At 45.1% G+C, this 21,257-nt stretch overlaps 1 protein-coding gene across 2 annotated transcripts; it reads right to left on the reverse strand.

Annotated features, from left to right (window-relative positions):
• Positions 1–73: 73 nt before the first annotated feature.
• On the reverse strand, positions 74–21,166 carry MAN2C1 (mannosidase alpha class 2C member 1). Of its 2 annotated transcripts, XM_081965051.1 has the most exons (27): positions 20,925–20,943; positions 19,551–19,671; positions 19,029–19,154; positions 18,342–18,465; positions 17,849–17,919; positions 17,297–17,474; positions 16,413–16,602; positions 15,605–15,711; positions 14,571–14,681; positions 13,989–14,081; positions 13,288–13,404; positions 12,361–12,456; positions 11,469–11,614; positions 10,638–10,761; positions 9,827–9,948; positions 8,956–9,041; positions 7,796–7,966; positions 7,173–7,255; positions 5,933–6,027; positions 5,737–5,841; positions 5,069–5,225; positions 4,747–4,890; positions 4,032–4,141; positions 3,665–3,744; positions 2,737–2,885; positions 1,574–1,677; positions 75–1,491 (listed from the first exon to the last, which is right to left on the reverse strand). In XM_081965051.1, exons 2-27 carry the CDS (start codon positions 19,598–19,600, stop codon positions 1,362–1,364), a joined length of 3,069 nt encoding a protein of 1,022 aa, XP_081821177.1. In that variant the 5' UTR covers positions 19,601–19,671; positions 20,925–20,943; the 3' UTR covers positions 75–1,361. The 2 variants fall into 2 exon arrangements, with proteins under 2 accessions (XP_081821176.1, XP_081821177.1); XM_081965050.1 differs by lacking the exon at positions 19,551–19,671 and having other exon boundaries at positions 74–1,491; positions 20,925–21,166.
• Between the last annotated feature and the right edge of the window lie 91 nt (positions 21,167–21,257).

The following is a 21,257-nucleotide window of genomic DNA, read 5'->3' on the forward strand; positions in this document are numbered from 1 at the left end:
TAAAAGTTGCGTTTCTATGTCAGAAAACCACTAAGGTAGATTGTTGAAACAATGACCTCCAGACTCGACTCATTCATTCAACAATTGCTTTTAATTATGATTACTTTTTTTGGCATATTTCCTGATCTTTCAAGAAGCCCAGTCAATGGGGAGAAGACAGATCCACTTAATGACTAACTGATTTGATCAACGACCACCTGATTTGCTTAATTATGGAAAAAACATCAGTTTGACTCAATTGCAGCATAGCAATAGCACTTAAGACAGTGTTTCTCAACCTTGGCAACTTGAAGATGTCTGGACTTCAACTCCCAGAATTCCCCAGCCAGCGCTGGCTGGGGAATTCTGGGAGTTGAAGTCCAGACATCTTCAAGTTGCCAAGGTTGAGAAACACTGACTTAAGACTTCTTACAGCCCTCTCTAAGCGGTTTACAGAGTCATCATATTGGCCCCCAACAACAATCTGGGTCCTCATTTTACCGACCTTGGAAGGATGACCTTGAGACGGTCAGGATCGACCTGCTGACACTGGGCAGTAAGTTAGCTGCATTAGCAGATTCTAGCCACTGTGCCACCACGGCTCTTAAGCTCCACTCCCAACTGTGATAATAAATTGAGGACTATCTAATCCATCCCTGGAATTTGTCCCTGGTGCTCTTCACTCTCGTTAGGCAGGCGACAGAAGTCACAGCTGAGGGGTCCTTAGAAGAGCAGTCTGTTGTGGTCAGCCGACGGCCTGTGCAGCTGGTGGACAGTGAGGAGGTTGTGGAGGAACATGGGCCAGTCTTGGAGTCTGGAGAAGGCTCGGACGAGGGCTCCGCGTCGGAGGCAGAGAGGGGGCCAGGGCCATCTGGGAGTTATGTGCTGCCGCTGGAGGCTCCAGAGTCGGACATCAGCGAGGCAGAGGAACAGTGGGAGCCTGTTCCCAGTGGGCGCATGCGCAGAGCTGCCAGAACGCAAGAACAGTTAAGACAAAAGGGACGACTTGGGAGTAAGGCTTGGAGATGATTGGCCCCTTCTATAAGACATAAAAGAGGAGCAAAGGTGCATGAGCCTTTGCAGGAAGCAACTTTGTTCGTTCTGGTCAGTTTAAACTCTGAAGCTCCGTTTTGACTCTGTGCTCCATGTGGCCTTGCAAAACTAATTGCCAATTAGGTCTTTGGCAGCGCTTCAAGGGAGATAAAGGTGGGTGCTTAACAGTTATCCCGAAGGACTGTCGCAGACTACTGTCGGACTCTTTACAAACTATTTGTGACTCGTTACGAGCTGTGAATGAACATAATTTCACTGCTGTTGAAATAAAAAGAGGTGCTTTTTACTGTATCAGGAAGCCTAGGTCAGAATGCAGTCTGTTGTAAGCCTCAATCCCTGCTTTGTCCTCTCAAGACCAGGAGAATGGAAAGTATTTGGAAGGGCCGGAAGGACAGCTTCAATCGATGTTCTTCCAGAACCAAGGAGGTGTTAGGATCAGGTCTTTCAAGGAGGTCACACCTGCAGAAGACAATCATGCTATCAGAGAAGGGGGCCTTGGGGGGGGAAAGCTGGCCATTAAGGCATCCTCTTTCCAACTTACATGACCGCTTCTTGAATGGGGAAGCCCATTTCGAGCCAGGTGTCAACGGTGCTGCCGTAGGACTCGTAAAGTCGGATGACCAAGGCGTCCGGCCTGTCCTCAGCCTGGGGAAAGAGACCAAGAAAGATACCCTGATCAGCTCAATATGATTCTTCGCTTCTGGGTAGCTATTCCTGCCCTGCTCTTGTAAGATTCTGCTAGGGACAGAGAATGGTGTGCCTGATGAAACGCCAAGAATCTTCACCTAGAACACAAGATTCACCCAAAAGTTCACTGAAAGCAGAAGACAAAAACTTCTAACAACTTCTAACAACTAAGCTAAGCTGGCTTCCAGGTTAAATAGAAAACCTCACTAAATCCCATTATGAACTAAACCGTATCCCTAGCAAACCTAGACAGCTTATTAAAAAGCAGAGACATCACCCTGCCAACACAAGTGCATCTAGTCAAGGCTATGGTTTCCCCAGTTGCAATGGATGGCGATGAAAGTTGGACCATAAGGAAGGCTGAGCGCCAAAGAATGGAGGCCTTTGAACTCTGGTGCTGGAGAAGACTCCTGCGAGTCCCTTGGGCTGCAAGGCCATCCAACCGGTCAGTCCTAGAGGAGATCAACCCTGACTGCTCTTTAGAAGGCCAGATCCTGAAGAGGAAACTCAAGTACTTTGGCTTCCTAATGAGAAGGAATGACTGATTGGAGAAGAGCGATGGAGGGCAAAAAAAAAAGGGGGACGACAGAGAATGAGGTGGTTGGATGGAGTCTCCGAAGCAGCTGGCGTGAGCTTCAATGGTAGAGGACAGGAAGGCCTGGAGGAATGTGGTCAATGGGGTCGTGGTGGGTTGGACACAACTTCGCAACTAACAACAACAAAATCCCATTAGTTTCGTGATAAATTTTAATGGTATGTGGGAACGACTTTAGGAGACAGAAGGAAGAGCCACATGCTATAGACCAGGGGTGTCCAAACTTGGGAACTTTAAGACTTGTGGACTTCAACTCCTAGAATTCCCCAGCCAGCTATGAGGAACCCTCCCTCATTTCTTGGATTGAAAAAGCAAGAGGGGAAGAGAAGGCTTGCAAGATGGATATCAGCCTTGCGGGATGTGGAACCAGACAGGAAGCACACCCAGAGTTTAATGTTTGCATTTCTCTTCGGTCCCCTTACCTGCTTTATTGTTTCCAGGACAACAGCTGGAGACAGGACTGAGAAGCCGCTCCAGGCTGGACACGGCCCAGGAGGAGCGCTCTCCCTGACGTGAAGAGGAAAATTCAAGCCGTAGGCCTGCTGGATTACCCCAGCGTCTTGGAAGGAACCTGCGGGTGACAAAAGCTGTACAGTTGGGGGCGCTATTTAAAGTAGGCCACCCTCGCTCTGGAGGCATTGTTTCCCCTCTAGAGTCTTCCTGGTGGCTTCCCAGCCCTTCTGCCAGTCTTCCCATTGGACCAACATCTGTGCAAATGGTACAATTTAGGAAAAACAAAATGAGCAACTGATTTGCGGAAACTAACTAATAACCATGGGGAGAGAGGGAAGTAGGGAGGAAAGGGAGGGAGGAAGGAAGGGGGATGGTGGCACAGTGGTTACAGTATAGCAGGCAAACTCTGCCGATTGCTGTCAGTTCGATCCTGACCAGCTCAAGGTTGACTCAGCCTTCCATCCATCCGAGGTTGGTAAAATGAGGACCTAGATTGTTGGGGGCAAGAGGCTGACTAAACAGCTTAGAGAGGGCTGTAAAGCGCTTTGAAGCAGTATATAAGTCTAAGTACTATTGATAGGAAGGAAGGAAGGAAGGAAGGAAGGAAGGAAGGAAGGAAGGAAGGAAGGAAGGAAGGAAGGAAGGAAGGAAGGAAGGAAATAAATAAAAAAGGAAAGGGAGAGGGAAGGAAGGAAAAATAGAGGAAGAGGGAGAAAAGAAAGCAGAGGAGAGGGAGGAAGGAAGGAAGGAAGGAGAATAAATAGAGGAAGGAGGGAGAAGAAAAAGAAGCAGAGGAGAGAGGGAAGAGAAGGAGGAGGAGATGGTGAAGGAGCAGAGGAAGGAGGAAGAAGAAAAGAAGAGCAGTCTGCCAAGATCAGGTTCTCAGGTGTTGCTTACCCAGGTGAGGCATCACTGCATAGGTAAACTGGTGACAACCAATATCCGCAGTAGCGTCAGGGGATTTTGGAGCACGCAACCTTCATGGGAATGAGAACTCTTATTATCCACTCATCCACACATGTTTTCCTTGTTAATGACCCAAACACCCAACGCTGATGTGAATTGTCCCCCCACCTCTTCCTAGTGCGTTAAACTGAACTTGAAGATGCTAAATTGCCCATGATAACCCAATAAAACATCAACCAGTCGACGGGAACACAAACACAAAGTAAAAAAAAAACACAATCTAGCAGGAAAGGCCAAAGTCATCCCCACAATCATTTCTGCCATAACCCAGGAATTCCTACCGTCCACCCAAACTCACAAGGAGAGACTCATCACGTTGTCGTGGACCGAGCAGCCGTATTTGCAGTCGTTCAGCAGGGCAACCCCAAAGCCGTGCTCGGACAAGTCTACCCATTTGTGAGTCCACACCTAAAAAAAAAAAAAAAAAGGAAAAGGAAAACCCAAGCTGAATTCAAGACGAACATGATCTACCCTTCAGAGTGGCTAGCCGGTTGTCAGGATCCGTTCATTTCATGAAAGCTGGTGTGGTGATCAACGAGGCATGCCACAAAGTTATTTCGGGCTTGAGTTATGTGAGAAATCTCTCAAGCCCCGGGGAAATCTGGGAAATCCAGGCAGTTCAAATGCATATAAAGATTTTATCCCAAGCTTAAGGTCTCTACAAGAATCTGAACTACTAACAGTCAAGGGTAATTAGCGGGAGATAAGAAGTCAGTGGAATTCAAGGTGGGCTAGATTTAGGTTTCTGGTGGGTGCGAAGGGACTCGAGACTGATGACACGTTTGACCCCTCCCTCAGGCTCAGCCTGGTCTCTGAGACAGAGGTCTGGTCAAAAAATTCAAGATGGCGGCCACCTTGGAGTCATTGAAAAGTCGTATGTAAAAAATCAAGCAGGAATTCAAGATGGCGGCCACCATGGAGCCACCAAAGAGCCGTTTGTAAAAAAAAAAAAAACAAGCAGAAATTTGATCACTGCATCCTGGAAATATCAGTTAGGAAAAGAAAAGCCTCACCTCAAACCGGGCCCAATCCCAGGACGTGTTCCAGTGCGTCGGTCTCTGCAGGTGGCCAAACTGGATCTCGTAAGTGGCGTTTGGGCTCCGAACCTTGGCTGGAAATTCCACCTTGAGGAACTTGTGAGCTTCGTTCCAGTCAACCTGGAATGCAAGTAAAGCATTTTTTTAAAAAAAAATTGCATTTTTTTCCCCCCTCAGTGGCAGTTCTTAACTAAGGAAGAGAGATCTGCAGATCAGGAGAAGAAGGACAAGTAGAATTTTACCCTGCCGGTGAACATTCTTATGGGGAAAAGAAAAAAAGAAAAACAGGAAAACAAACCTGTGTCCGGAAATAGATGTAAGGACTCGCTGCATCCAGGATGACCTCTTGGGTTAGGACGCTGCTCTCGCTGAGCTGCAGGGAGAAGGTCACGCTGCCCCGCAGGCTACCAGAGGTGGAAATTTCAAGGGGTTTTAGGAGACGAGTGATGGGCTTCCTGGAAAACCAAGAGTGGCTAGAAAATTATTGGCTCAAAATTATAGGTAAATGGGTCTCCAACCTTGGCAACCTGTGGACTTCAAGTCCCAGAGTTCCTCAGCCAGCTTTAACGTTGCCAAGGTTGGAGACCCCTGTTATAGGTTACAAGTAGACAGTTACCATTTAAAGTTACAACAGACCTAAAAAATGGATTTAGGCTCTATTTGCATGCTTTCGAACTGCTAGGTTGGCAAAAGCTGGGACAAGTAACGGGAGCTCACTCCATTACGCGGCGCTAGGGATTCGAACGGTCGACCTTCTGATCGACCAGCTCAGCATCTTAGCCACTGAGCCACTGCGTCAATTACTTTTAATTGGGTGTAAAACCAGCGGGAACTTAAGAGCCGGTTTTTCACCACGTCTGTGCCAGTTTGATATGTCCCAATAAAATGTCCCTGGAGGAATATGACGGCCTCGGAGTTCTCATTGAATGGGATGTATCCCTTGGAACCTTGACACGTGCGCCTTACCTGGTCTCCAGGTGATAATCCATCACATCCCAGGCATCCCAATACAGAGGGATATCATCGAAGATGACAAACTGGTTGGCATGGCAACCCTCTGGAACAGCCTCTCTGCAACGAGAAGTCCAACCCAGAGGGGGTCAGGGGGAGATCCCGCCCTGTTTGCAGAACTTCATCGCGTACTTAAGATATGAAAAAGTACCTTTTGAGGTGCAGTAAAGAAAGAGACACCATCCGTCCCAAAGGATCGAGACAGGCCTGGATGATACCATTTGCCAACGTCACAGAACCATCGGCCTGGGGTTAAAAACAACGGAAGATTCCTTATGGGTCAGCCTTCCCAGGTCCACCAGACAGGAAACGCGGCCAGCTGAGCTATGGCAAAGCTACCTTAGCAGAATCGTGCAAGTCTGAGAGTACCTGCCATCACCATTACAATCAAGAAATTAGGGAGAGTCCCTTTTGAACCTTTTCCTCTATGTATTATCAGCCTTGGGATAGGCCTTATCTTATCCGATTGTTCTCTAAAGCTACATCAACTGAACGTTGCAGGTGTGAAACAGTGGTGGGATTCAAAAAAAATTACTACCAGTTGTATGGGCGTGGCTTGGTGGCGTGGCAGGAGAAGGATACTGCAAAATCCCCATTCCATCCACACTCCAAGGGAAGGTTACTGCAAAATTCCCATTCCTTCCCAATCAACGGGGACTTGGGAGACAGAGAATAAATGGGGTGGAGACAGCCACAGGTGGTATTTCCCGATTCTCCGAACCACTCAAAATTTCCGCTACTGGTTCTCCAGAACCGGTCAGAACCTGCTGAATACCACCTCTGGTCTGAAGGTACAAATCTCCCACCCTCTGTTTTACAGCCTGAGAAGCTACGGAGTGTCCCTTCTGATCCTCTTTCTCCACCCATTAGGCAGCTCTGGGATATGCCCTCTCTTATCTGACATTAACAGAATGTTGCACATCCAAAAGTATGGATCTCCCATCATCTCTTTTATAGCCTCAGAAGATAAGGTGAATCCTCTCTGAGCCTGTTTCTCCAACCATTCTGCAGCTCTGGGCTGTGCCCTCTCTTATCTGACTGTTCTCCAAAGCTACCTTAACTAAACGTTGCAAATCCAAAAGGACAATTCTCCCAACATCTCCTTGACAACCCAAAGAACTTAGAAAGGGCCCTTTCTAAGCCTCCTTCTCCACCCATTATGCAGCCGTGGGCTGTGCTGTCTCTTATCTGACCTAGGCAGTTTTGTGACCCCTTTCCCAAGGTGTTTCTCACATACCATTACATTGTATCATCGCTATCTTTAAAGACAGTGGTAACATAGACTGAGATAACTCAAAAGGCAGTCATTCTCTGGCTTTCGTACAGGCAGTCCTCACTTAGCAACCGTTCAAAGTTACAACAGACCCTCAAAAAGGTTCCAACAAGCTCACCTCTTTACTGATAGTCACAGGATGTGGAGGAGAGAATGACTCTGGAACAGCACAGAAACCCAGGCTGGGAACTGTCACTAAAGCTGGTATTGAAAGACACAGAAGGAGGCAGAGGAATGAGATCTTTTGAGAATCCGTTCCCAATCAATCTAAAGAAAAGTGCATGTCGAGTTTTGGCAGCGTGGGTATTATGATGAGATAAACCCAGGAGCATAACAGAGCCCACAGCACACAGAGCCTTTAGATAATGGACATTGATTTATATACAAATATATACAGACATACACATGGAGATAAATCCCTTACCACTCAGCTATGGACACAAGGAGAGAAATGAGATACACGATGAGAGAGAAAACACCCTCTAATGCCCACCTATATATAGACACCTCTTAAAACAGTAAATGCCTTGTGTGGACCCCACTAGAGTCTTAAACAGGCGATACCTGTATTGCTGAATCATCCTCATTGTATTAGCTTACAGTTTACAGCTTACAACCTTACACCAGCTGGCAGCTATTAAATCCTCAGTACCTGACAGTGCATTTGTTTAAGGTGCCCGAGACATTGTAGGCAGGGACTCTTGCTGTGAACACAGTCTAAAATTGAAGCAAGGTTGGCACCTAAAGTCTCAGATCCTTGCGGTCCAGGTTTGGAAACGACTTCGGTTCTTTCCCACGGCAAAGTGTTGACAACCAGAATGGTATCGCTGCTCTTGTCCTGGCTGGCCAACAGCTCTCCGCACAAAGAATGGGTGGCCTCTTTCAGAAGCTGGGCTCCAGAACTGCGAATTTCTTGAAGGAAGGAGAGAGGAAGAGAGAAAGGACTCCGTCAAAGGACGGTCCACATTCAGAATGAGCTATCGCTGTGCTGCACAGTAGGGGAAAAAAACCTTAAGCCCTAGTGTGCTGCAGAGAGATTAAATTAGAGTTATAAATCTAAGCCTCTTTTGTATCCCTCATTCATAGACAGGGGTGGGATTCAGCTGGTTCGGGCGAACTGGTATAGCTCCGAAGCGATCGCTGAATTGGTTGTTAAACCGGCAGGATCCCACCACTTTTCGTAGACCTTTCCTTTGCCCTGATACCCAGGATGTCACAATCTAGTTTAAATGGTTCTATCGAAAGGAAGAAAGTGTCAGGCCTGCAGCCATCTTCCTCTTGGATCTTTGACCTGCCATTCTTTCTATTCTTCTACTGTGCTTTTTCTGTTGTGGGAAAATGGGAGGGGGGGAATTATACGGAGTTGGGTGATATGTAGCCATAACAAAATTCTTTCTAGAAAGCCAAGGTCATCCTTTGTCTCTGCACCTGACCGGAACTGGATGGGTGGAACTGCCAGCATGGCAGTGGGAGATTGGACCATGGGATGGACTTGTGGGTGTGGGGGGGAAAGATCTTAAACTTTCAACTGGGTGGGGGAAACCGGGAAGCTTTCAGATTTGGGTTTTCCCAGATGTGCCAACGTGGCTCTCTTCATAAATTGGAACTTTGAGGAATCCTTTGCCTTGGACTCGGATTTACTTTTGGATGCTATTTGGAACCCTGACAGAAAGTTATCTTCTGCTGAGCAGAACCATGGAGGCAGACAACCACCATGGATGTCCATCAGGACTGGCATTAAATCACCAGAACGTCAGGGCTGAACCTGGTGTTTGAGTCACGGTCTACCTCTCGCGAACCAAACCATGCGGCAAAGCCTGAGGACTCGAATGGCTATTTATGGTCCCTGAGCTTTGATAGCTGCTTAACCAAGTCAGTTCTCGAGGCTGGTTCTTTCTCACCTGAGTAGTACCGCATGGCATCCTCTGCTACAAGCTGGATACAACTGCCTGGTAAGACATCGTGGAATTGGTTCAAGAGCAGGAGCCTGCGGCCGAAAGAGAGGAAGGGAGATCACCACACACCGAGAATATGGAAGCTTTTAGAAAGATGCAGCTGGATTAACTCACAGTTTAGTGTAATCAAGAGTAATATGAGCCACAATGGTGCAGTGGTTAGAGTGCAGTACTGCAGGCTACCTCTGCTGACTGCCAGATGCCTGCAATTTGGCAGTTCAAATCTCCCCAGGCTCAAAGTTAACTCAGCCTTCCATCCTTCCGAGGTGGGTAAAATGAGGACCCAGATTGTTGGGGGCAAGAGGCTGACTCTGTAAACCGCTTAGAGAGGGCTGCAAAAGCACTATGAAGCAGTATATAAATCTAAGTGCTATAGCTTGCCTTCCTTCCTTCCTAACTCTGCCCACTGCCAGGAGTTCAATCCTGACCGGCTCAAGGTTGACTCAGCCTTCCATCCTTCCGAGGTTGATAAACTGAGGACCCAGATTGTTGGGGGGCAAGAAGCTGACTCTGTAAACCACTTAGAAAGGGCTATGAAGCAGTGTAAAGCGGTAATTCTAAGAGCTATTGCTATTGCTATTATGTATCTGGACTAATTATTCTGCATAAAATAGCGGGCTTCTAGCTTGCATTGTTCTGTAGGGATATTTGGCACTACACCAATTTATCCACAGAGAATCAAACATGACCATTTCTCTTCCTCCTTTGTTTTATAATCTTAATCAGATTTCTATTTGGCCACTAGAAAAAACAATCCTAATCCCACAAGCTTCTATATTCTACGAAAGACCAACATTTTGCATTTTGAAGTTTATACCTCCAAAGGTGTTGGAGCTGAGCAGAAGGATACTGGAAAGAACGTTTCTGCACCAGAGCCAAACTACTCAGGATCTCGATATCATGGAGTAAACGCTCACATTCCCTGTTTCCCTTTTTAATCTGAATCCAAAGAGAAAATAATAGGATTTTATACAAAAATGTCCAGTGACTTAGAAATAAAAATGAAAAATGGGGCATTAGGGAAGGAAAGTAGATTAGAAATCTTATTGAGATTGCAATTCCTAAATTGATACAATTACTCACTGCTGTATACTGGAGCAAGCCGTGAACGCCATTAGCATTGACAAAAATCACCACCAGTCAATTGCAAAAGGCAGCTCACTTGTGAGGGGATTGATAAAAATCACCACCAGTCAATTGCAAAAGACAGCTCACTTGGAAGGGAATTGACAAAAATCACCACCAGTCAATTGCAAAAGGCAGCTCACTTGTGAGGGGATTGATAAAAATCACCATCAGTCAATTGCAAAAGGCAGCTCACTTGGAAGGGAATTGACAAAAATCACCATCAGTCAATTGCAAAAGACAGCTTTACTCAGAACAGCTGACATCCTGCAACCATTCCTTTAACACCATCAAACAGCATCTGGCTATCCCAGGTCTTTGGGAAAGACTTGATAGCTGCATTAAAATGCCAAATCCAGTGTAAGCTTCTGGCTAATTGTGCCATGAACCAGAATATTAATAGATACGTTCAAGGTGTATTGCTTTGAATCCTGGCGCTTGCAGTGTAGCATTAACAGAAAGTTCTATAAAATTCCTATGAAGTCTTGTGCTCTCTCTCTCACCTGCCCATGAGTTGTGTAGGTGCCGTTATGCAGCTCCAAAAACAGTTCTCCAACCCAAGTACAGAGCTGAGCCTTTTCCTTCTCCAGGGCGGAGAAAAATTGTTCCGGGACAGACATTTGAACCCTGTGTGGGGAAAAAATCACCATTGCAGACAACACCCAAGCAGGACAATCTTGGTCCTGCATTCATTTAAGGAACTTAAGGCGGTATTTTCTCAACTCTTAAGATGGACTTCAGCTCCCAGAATTCCCCAGCCAGCATGGCTTAAGGTTGAGAAACAGCGCTCTAAGGCAGGAGTCTCCGTGCTGGGTGAGGAATTCTGGGAGTTGAAGTCCACAAGTCTTAAAGGTGGCCAACTTTGGAGACCTCCCTGCTCTAAACCATGAGTAACCAAGTACAGAACGGTATTTTCTTGGCTTTGTTTCTGGTTTGTTTATAGCAGTGATGGCGAAACCTTTTCAGCACCGGGTGTGCCGAAAAGGGAGCATTTCGAGTGTGCGCTCATCTGGGCCGGAAGAGGAGCTGCCCAGGGGGCACGCCTGTGCACAAAAATGAACTTCTGGTTTGGGGTGCATGCATGCGCCCCAGCCAGCCAGTCTTCCAGTTACTGCTGCGCATACGCCGATCAGCTGGGCGGTGTGCATGCTAACACCGGAAAACAGAAGACCAGCTCTTCCGGTTTGTGGCACTGCTGCATGCCCCAAAGCCAGCTGATCATCGCGGAAGAGGAACGGGTGACGCCGCCCATGCCGGGCAACTTGGCTGCGTTGGCGACGAGTGCCCTAGGTTCGCCATCACGGGTTTATAGAGCTTAGCCAAGAGGAACCAACCTGGGTAGGCCATCTGTATCCTTCATTCTCTGGAGCCGGTCCAGCATCTTCTGTGTGGGGCCCCCTCCTCCATCTCCAAATCCAAACAAAGCAACACTGTGATTCACACGGCCCTTGTCCTTATTATTCTTCACCGTTCTTAACATCTAGGACAGAGGGATGATGAGAAGGATGAGGGAAGGTCTCCCATTCACCCCATATTTTAAGGACATCTCTGGGCATTTCCTACCTTCAACGAAAGCCGAATTGTAATCTATTGGGCTTGTTCCTTCCGATGTAAAGCTTGAGAACCAATTTATTTATTTTTTGTGTATATAAACAGTGTGTTGTGTGGTTACAGTCAATTTGAGCAATCATCATCATCATAATACCCTGTTTCCCCCAAAATAAGACCTCCCCAGACAATAAGCCAAATCAGGCTTTTGAGGGCATGTGCTAAAATAAGCCCCCCCCCCAAAAAAAATATTGCAACACAGCAGCAGCCATGAGGTGACCCCGCTCGCTGCCTCCTGCACCTCAAAAACAATAAGACCTCCATGAAAATAAGGCCAAGTGTTTAATTCGGGGGGTCAAAAGAAGCTAAGACAGTCGTAATAATGTTCATTAATAGTAACCATATAATACCGTAGTATTTTCTCAACATAATATTAATACTTATTAATTATCAATACTAATTCATCTTAATAATAAATATATCATAATAAGCCCTCATGGTAAAATCAATTCTTCTCTTATCATTTTAAATGTTCTGTTTCTATTAGTTAACCCTTGATAAAACAAATCCCATATTTCAAAGTATTCCGTATCTTCCTTCTCTTTAATTTCAAGTGTTAATCTATCCATTTCTGCACATTGTAATATTTGGAGAATCAATTTTCCTGGGTTTACTCACCTCATCCACACGGCCGGACAATCCATAGGAATCTGCAGGAGGGAAGTGAACCAAAACCCGGGATCCATCCAGGCCTTCCCAGAAAAAGGTGCTGTGCTAACGAGAGAAGATTGCAAGTAGTTGATGAACAGCCTAGTCCTCAAAGAGTTCAATGCGATTTGTCCTGAAATAAATTCCGGACTAATTGCTGTGGCCTGCCAGCAGCCAGCAGAGAATGGCAGCAGACTTGGGTGAGGTTGAGGAAGAGCTTGGGCCAGTTCTGGAGCCTGGGGATGCCTTTGATGGATGCTCTGCGTCAGAAGCAGAGATAGGGCCAGGGCCATCCGACATTTCCCAGCTGCCAGAGAGGAAGCTGCCTTTGGAGTCAGAGATGAGTGAGAAGGAACAACAACTGGGGCCTGTTCCAGATGTGCATATGCGCAGAGCAGATAGGAGAGGTGAACAACAGAGGACAAAGAGCCTGCTCCGGGAAGCAAAACAAATGTAGATGCTGACTGGCCCCCCTCCCTGATTGAGAAATAAATAGGAGGAAAATGGGAGTGGTTTGGTTGTAGCAGACAACCATTCGCATTTCTGGAAAGTTTGCTCCTTGTGTGTGTTTCCTGCGACAAAGACTGCCTTGCAAGAACTGAGGTTTGTCTATTTCACTCTTTGAATTGACGTAATTTGCAGCCTCCCAGTTGGGAGCTCTCAGCCTTGAATTTATCCTAAAGAGCTGATAAAGACTGCTGTTTCTGTAAACTCCTCGCAGGACTCTTGCCTGGACTTTCCGTTGGTGAAGGCAGTTAATTCCCAAAGGGTAAATAAAGAGGGGGTTTTCTTTGCGGGGAGTCTGTTTCTTGCTTCTGCGAAGGCTGGGTCAGACCATTAATATCAAGACAGGACCAACCACTGCTCGGTTTATTTGAATTAAAATACAAATCTTACCGGGAAAGTGTTCACCAGATTCCAGCTCAACTTCTGAGTTAAGAAACGACGTATTCCGCAGCCATGCATTATTTGTGGCAGTTGTGCTGAATAACCAAATGTGTCGGGCAGCCAGAACTGATTTGGGGAGGATAAAAATGACATCGTATGCAAAGCGCTGGCAATTAATATATAGAACAAGCTGAGAATAAAACTGTGAATCATAGGAAAAACATGATTCACTAGAAATTGACTTTTGGCAATGCAGATGGATGAGGAAATTCAATTTAGCTTCTTATATAATTATGGAAGAGAGAGAGAGTAGGGATTAAGACCCTAGGCTAGAAACCAAAAGAGGTGAGTTCTAGTCCTGCCTTAGGCACGAAGCCAACTGGATGACCTTGGGCCAGTCACTCTCTCTCAGCCCTAGGAAGGAGGCAATGGCAAGCCACTTTTGAAAAACCTTCAGAAGAAAACTGAAGGGGACTTATCCAGACGGTCACTAGGAGTCTAAACAAAAAATTATATATAATTATGGGAAAGTAAAATGCCTTGGTCTGTCCTACCAAAGAGCATAGGATGAATTTAAATGCCCGTCAATCTTCAGCTTGCCAGTTTTGATTTAGGATTTGAGGCTACAAAAATGCCATACCTCCCGGTACCGAAGAGAATTAGGGAAACACATAGAAGGCAGGAAAGAAGGAATAAAAATAGATATGCACCTCTAAGCACAGCTTCCCAAATTCCTGCTGGAAGAAACGCTGTCCCTGCAGGAACTGGCGAACCATGGATTCTCCACTTGGAAGGTTTCCATCCTGGGAGGGAATAAAACACCTGTATTTCTACACCTGGGGAATGGGGATGACGATGATGGCTCTTTTACGATCTCCCAGACTCAGGAATTCTGGGAGCTGAAGTTCACAGATCGTAAAAGGGCCTTCGTTCCCCACCTCTCTTCTACACCATGGACTGAATCTCCCCCATCAGAAGCAAACCTCAGTTCACCAATGACCTTCCACCCAATGTTGCTACAACTAGCATTAGCCTGAATCTACCATTCGTGGTTCTTGAGGTCTTGAGTATCACAAGGGTTTAGCAATATCACTCTGATGCTTTTCACAGACCTCACTTTTTTCCCCATATCTGACCTCACACGCTGCATCCAGACGAAGTCAAGGACAAAGGCCAGCTGGGGGGCAGCAATGGCAGGATTTCATGTGTCCCTTTCTTCAGCGTAGTCATAATTTCAAGCCGTCGCTGAATGAGTGGTCAGTAACCAAGGACCATCTGTAATGCAGCCTTACCATTTCAACCCAGGTTCCCCCGACTGGTACGAAGCGTCCTTTTTTTTCAAATTCTTGAATTGTAGCATACAAGCCAGGGTAATAGGTCTTCACCCATTCAAACTGCTGGGCCTGTGAAGGAAAAAAGCAATATAAATATAATATAATATATGTCTTTTCACCCTAACTGCAGTTTACAGGCAAAAATCTTTTAAGATCTGTAGCTAATTCATATGGTTTCTCCTTAATGTAAACCAGGGATCTCCAAACTTGGCAACTTTAAGATTTAGATTAGATTAACAGAGTTGGTAGGGACCTTGTAGGTCATCTAGTCCAACCCCCTGCCCAAGCAGTAGACCCTACACCATTTCTGACAAATGGCAGTCCAATCTCTTCTTGAAAGCCTCCAGTGATGAAGACATGCCGGCTGAGGAATTCTGGGAGTTGAAATCTACAAGTTTTTAGAGACCTCTGATCTAAGCAAGCAAATTAGACGATTACAGACATTTAAAAGATGGTTAAGTGTTTCACTCAATAAGCCATGTTTGGGTCCATACACATTCTAAGCCAAAATCCAAACCCACAATAATAGGATTCAAGACCAATCGAAAGAGAGAAACAACATCATGTTTCACACACATGAGCACATTTTCAAATGGGTAGGTAGGTAGGTAGGTAGGTAGGTAGGTAGGTAGGTAAACAGACAGACAGACAGAGACAGACAGAAATGCACACAAACATATATATATATATATAAACTGTTATGTCAAAGCACCTGGTATGCCCAAATATGGGAGGGAGCAAAGGCAAAAGGGAAGCAGTATGCTCCCTCCCATATTTGGGCATACCAGGTGCTTTGACATATTTCCCTTGGCTCAGCTGATAAGGGAGGACAGCTTGTGGCTTAGAGGCTAATATAACTGCCTAACATGTAAAAACAGCCCAAGTTCGAATCCCTGTAAGGTTATGGCTAGCTGATGAGAGATAAATAGCTTGAAATAGATCTATACTAGTCTCCCTTTATTTACTTATATATATATATATATATCAATTACCTGTGAACAGACAAATATGAAGTCCGGATTCTTCTCCATCAGGCGTATGACAGTCACCCAACTACGTGCACATTTACGGATCGTCTCGTCGTAAGGCCACAGCCAAGCTAAGATGACAATTGCAGGCAAAACAGTTCACAAAGACATTGGCTTCACTTTTATAGGGTTCACTTCACCTTTAGAGTAGAGGTCTCCAACCTTGGCAACTTTAAGCCTGGCGGACTTCAATTCCCAGAATTCCCCAGCCAGCGGGGAATTCCGGGAGTTGAAGTCCTCCAGGCTTAACGTTGCCAAGGTTGGAGACCCCTGGCTTAAGAGGATTGGGCTCTGGGCTGGCCTATGGCCGGAATTAAGTTTGTATTGATTGACAGAAGATGGCTTTTAATTTAATTTAAATTTTAGTTCTTGGTTGCTTTAGCCATGCGTAGGATTGCGCAATGCCTGGAAATCATTCTTAGGAATCAAGTTAAGTGCTTTGCAATGCTACCTTTTCACACACACACACACACACACACAGTCCTCGACTTACAACAGTTCATTTATTGACCGTCCAACGGCACTCAAGAAAGTGACTTTTCACATGACCATCGCAGCACCGAAAAAAGTGACTTATGGCCATTTTTCACACATGACCTTTGTGGGAAACGGTCAAAAGTCACTTTTTTCAGTGTCGTTGTCACTCGGAACAGTCACTAACTGAACTGTTGTTAAGTCGAGGATTACCTGTATTGGAAGACTGGGAGAAGACACCCATCCTTCTGGGAGATCTTTCCTAGACTGGAATATGGACCCCGCGCACGGTTCCTACCAGAATCAATGTGGCAGTGGCCCATTGCATGGATGATGTGCTGGCTCTCGCCGTTCTTCTGGCGGAAAACAGAGCGGGCCAGTTCCCGCACCGCAGGGAAGGTTGCAGGGTTGTTGACATCGCACAGGTTCACCATCTGGTTCGCTACGTATAGCGCTTGGAAACTCCGCTGGTTTTCCTCTCCAAGGAGCTAAGCGGGAAAGGAAATACAAGGACAAAGACAAAATGGAATGCTAAACTGGCCACACCCACCCAGTCACGTGACCACCTAGCCACGCCCACCCAGCTGGTCCAACCCCACCCCCGCAACAGTGTGAGGGACCTTGAATCGGTCCCCCTGCTCAAAAGGTTTGAGGACCCCTGGAATAGAAGAACACCTCAAACCAGCTGTCACCACCAAAAACTGCTTCAAATTGAAACCCAAAAATATCTGGGGGTCAAAAGTTAAAAAGCAATTTCAAAAATCCTCCAATAACATTACACTTTTATGACATATTCTGAGTAAAAGTCAATTAATAAAGGATGCTATTATGTGGTTGTGTTTTCAAGTCTGAATAATTTGAGGTAAAAACACGTTCAAATAATTGTAGTCAAATGAGAATTGTGGTACATTGATAGTAAGATAAACAAAGATTTTTGATTTGAAGTGTATAATCTAATATGAACTACAAGTAATGACTGTGGAAGAAATGCACAAAAGTTATTTGTAACCAATCGACACGCTTTCTACAAGATGTAATGAAGGATGATTCTTTTTTTGTGTGTTTTTGTTTAATTAAAATTTTAAAAAAGTTCCAAAAAAAAAGTTAAAAAGCAGAAATAAAATCATAACCGAACCTTCCCATACATTAATATGGCAAAAAAAAAAAAAAAAGACATTTCACCTTGGCCATGTCCAAGAGGATCTCAAAATCCATCAGAAGCTCATGGACATCCCGGTTGTAAACTACCAGCTCCGCTCTATTCAAGGAGAAAGTTTTGGCCGGATCTGGGGGTGCGACCATGTTGCCCTTCCCAACTCCAAAGAGACCGTTGCAGGCGACTTCCAGATAGAGTGTCAAACTGCGTCAGGGAAAGAGGTGCGTATCACCCTTCTGTTTTTATAATCCACAGGCTTGGATTAGGTTCCCAGTGACTTCCCTGCGAAATTCTCCACCCCAAATCATCTGCTCATCGCCCTGGCAATTATTTTTCCTTTCCATTGGAATTTTTGGCAATTTACATTGTTCTAATTTTTAAGTCAGCTGATTGCAAATTGCAGTTTATGTGCATTTTCAACACCTGGCATTTCCAGGAAAGGATGGCTCCCATGACCATTAAACGGTTTGAATACTTTTATTCTATACGAAGATTTATGAACCAACAGGTTCATCTCAATTGAATTGCTAGAGCAGTATGGTATTATTTCTGTAGTGCAGCCCAGAATATTGACTCACCCATGAGAGTCGGTCTCCTTTAAACTGTCTGTCAGCATATAACTGGTCTTCTCACCTTCTCGAGTCAAACTCTGATAATGGCAAATAATATATAATTTTATTATATAAAACAATAATGAAGTGGCGCAGTGGTTAGAGTGCAGTACTGTGGATTACTTCAGCTGACCACTAGCTGCAATTCAGCAGTTCAAATCTCAGTGGCTCAAGTTGACTCAGCCTTCCATCCTTCCGAGGTGCGTAAAATGAGGACCCAGGTTATTGGGGGGGCAATAGGCTGACTCTGTAAACTGCTTAGAGGGCTATAAAGCACTGGGAAGTAGTATATAAGTCTAAGTGCTTTTGCTATACGTCGTTGGACAGGGGGAACAGGAAGACTGCACTGTCAATACAGGTAATACAATACAGCACAAGGGCAGGGTTGGTTTTTTTACATGGAAAGCAAAAGAATCCCAAAAAGGATCCAGATAGTAATAATTTCATGACAGTCACTTACCTGAATGGGCTGAGCATTCCTCCAAATCATTCCTTCTCCGTCGCTTTCCCAGAGAAGATGCACTTCCTTTCCAGTCCATTTCTTGGGAATGCTGAGTTCTACTTTAAACCAGCAGGTGTGCCACCTTAGAAAAGTGACACTGAAACTGTCAGGTGGCCACAGATCCCATTAACTAAAAAGTACGGTGGTACTCTTTAAACCAGAGGTGGGCAGCACATAAATTAACAACCAGTTTGCCCAGCACTGAAAATGTGAGCATGCTCACACGCACGCTCGCTCGCTCATGTGACCTTCCAAACATGCAGTTTGCTCGCGCATGTGCTTTGCACGCATGTATATAGATTACAAAACACAGTTAAATAGGGTGGCAGCAGCCTACCACTGCTTTAAACATTGGCAACCTGAACCTCAATTCCCAGAATTCTCCAGCCAGCATTATTTTTACAAATAACTTCTATCTATTTTCCCTGCAACAACAACCCTGTGAGATGGATTGAACTGGGAGAGAATAACTGGTCCAAAATTCACTCAGCTGTCTTTCATGGCTAAAGTGGGACTTGAACTCATGAGCTCCTGCTTTCTAACTTGGCTCCAAGTGGTTCTAAACTAAAGCACAAACCTTTCATTTTATTCCCTTAGGAAATGAGATGGGAAATTCAGCTCTGAATAAGGAAATGCCGTACTTACGTCTGTCCAAAACTATCTCCAACTTTAATAGGACTGAATTCTTCTCTGACAGCTTCACTGTATGGAATTCGTTTAGATGTTTCAAAGTAAGACAGAGAGGCCAATGCACACGTATCACCAAACAATCTGTTAAAGGACAATATTTTAGCTCTTTGAAACAGCAAGCCAAAGGATAATACAGTCTCAGAGATGGAAGACAACATATTCCTCCCTGATAAACTCGTCATATTCTTCCATGGTAATATCCCAGTTCTTCAATACTGCACAATGTAGATCCATGCATGCCTTTATAGGACCAGATTCATTAACTAAAGGCACCCATCCACAAAAGCTGGTATTGCCAAGCAACTGGTATTAAGGTAGGTTGAATTCCAACCTTTATAATCCATTAGTTAGAGGGAAAACTTCTATAGCTTAATTAAAACAGGGTTGATTAGTTTCTGGATAAGTTTGGCAAAGGTTAGTGTTGTGAATTCCAACAATTGAGTTAAAGTCATTAACATTAACCATTGATTAGCATACAATGCAAATTCCTGGGATCCCAATTGATCTATAAATAAGTGTACAAACATGTTTGATCAGTTGCTTTCAAAAGTATTTAAGGATTTTCTCTTCTTCCTTCTATCAGATTCAGTTTTCTGTCCTGTGAGAATGATCAATAAAGAATACATTAAATAAGTATTTTTCAAACTTGGAATCTTTAAGATATGTGGACGTCAACTCCCAGAATTCCCCAGGCAGCATGGGGAAGTTTGGCAGTTGATGTCTTCATAGCTCAATATTAGTGAGGTTGAAAAACACCACTGTAGAGGGCGCTAGTATGGCACACTTTAAAGTTGGCAAGTTTGAAAACTGCTGCTTTACATGATGCCTGAACTACAAAAATCTTCAAGTGTTGCTTTCCATAGGCAGCAACTAACTAAAACTATCAACTAATTTGTCCCAAAGGTGCTTTTTTTAAAGGCAATTGGACTTTCCGGTTTTTCTTTGAAGACATTTTGCTTCTCATCCAAGAAGCTTCTCCAGAGCTGAAGAAGCTTCTTGGATGAGAAACGAAATGCCTTCAAAAAAAAGCCAGAAAGTCCCGTTGCTTCTTGAAAAACCACCTTTGGGACAACCATGACCTGGATGACTGAGAATCTCCATAAATATCAACTAAATTGCTGTGGTTAAAACTGCTTTCCAAGGGACACAAACAAATAAAGGTCGCTCCCAGCCAACACCTTCCTTCTAATTCAGTGCAGATGATTCAAGCGTTCAAAGCCAGTTTCCTTGTGGCCCAAGAGATAAAATCACCCCTAATTAAAAACAAACAAGAGTCAGCCACAGGAGAAAGTTTCGGTATTTCTTAATTGTAAAACCTAAGAGCATTCAATCTCTGCTACGTAAACCTTTAAAATTGCCCCGTTTTCCTCCCCTTTTCTTCGAAAGAGAACCAGTGCTGCGTTTTGGAAACAGTACAGGTCGACCTCAAGTTACCACCATAACCGAGCCCAAAATTTATGTTGCCAAGTGAAACGTGTGAAGTGAATTGTGCTCCAATGTACGGCTTTTTTTGCCACAGTTGTTAAGTGATGCGTTGCATTTGTTAAGTTAGCAACATGGCTTTTAAGCGAATCTGGCTTCCCCGTCGACTTTGCTTGTCAGAAGGTCGCAAAAACGGATCACATCCTGGAATACTGCGACCGTCATAAATATGAACCAGTTGCCAAGCATTTTGATCGTTTGAAGATGCTGCAAGGGCCGTGTAAAAAACGGTCATAAGTCACTTTGTTCAGTGCCGTTATAACTGGGAATGGTCACTAAAGGAACTGTTGTTGTAAGTCGAGGATTACCTGTACTGGGGGGGGAGGAAAGAGGGGGAAGGATTTAGCAGACGGACCAGCCCCAACCCACCTTCCCCGGAGGTTACAATCCACAAAATAATCCTGCGAAATAAACTTTTCCACCCGTTCGAGGGTCGTGCGCCGGTGCTTCAGCAGCGAGGACTTTAAATCGGCTCCCGCTCCTGCCATGCCTCCTTCAGCACCAAAGTTAATTCCTTCTGGTCCGGCTTCCAAATCATTCCGACTGACCCTCGCAGGTGGTGACAAAAGTTCCCCCCCTTGCGGAGAACGCATCTGAAGAGGTCGAGAAGACGGCGCATGCTCAGAGGAAAGACAGGGCCCCGCCTCTTGGTGGGTGAACTTAGGCGCTTGCCTGCCCCTGGCGGCGAAGGAACAGTAGCAG

This window comes from Natrix helvetica (assembly GCF_964273705.1).
Source record: "Natrix helvetica genome assembly, chromosome: 12".
NCBI classification, from domain to species: Eukaryota; Metazoa; Chordata; class Lepidosauria; order Squamata; family Natricidae; genus Natrix; species Natrix helvetica.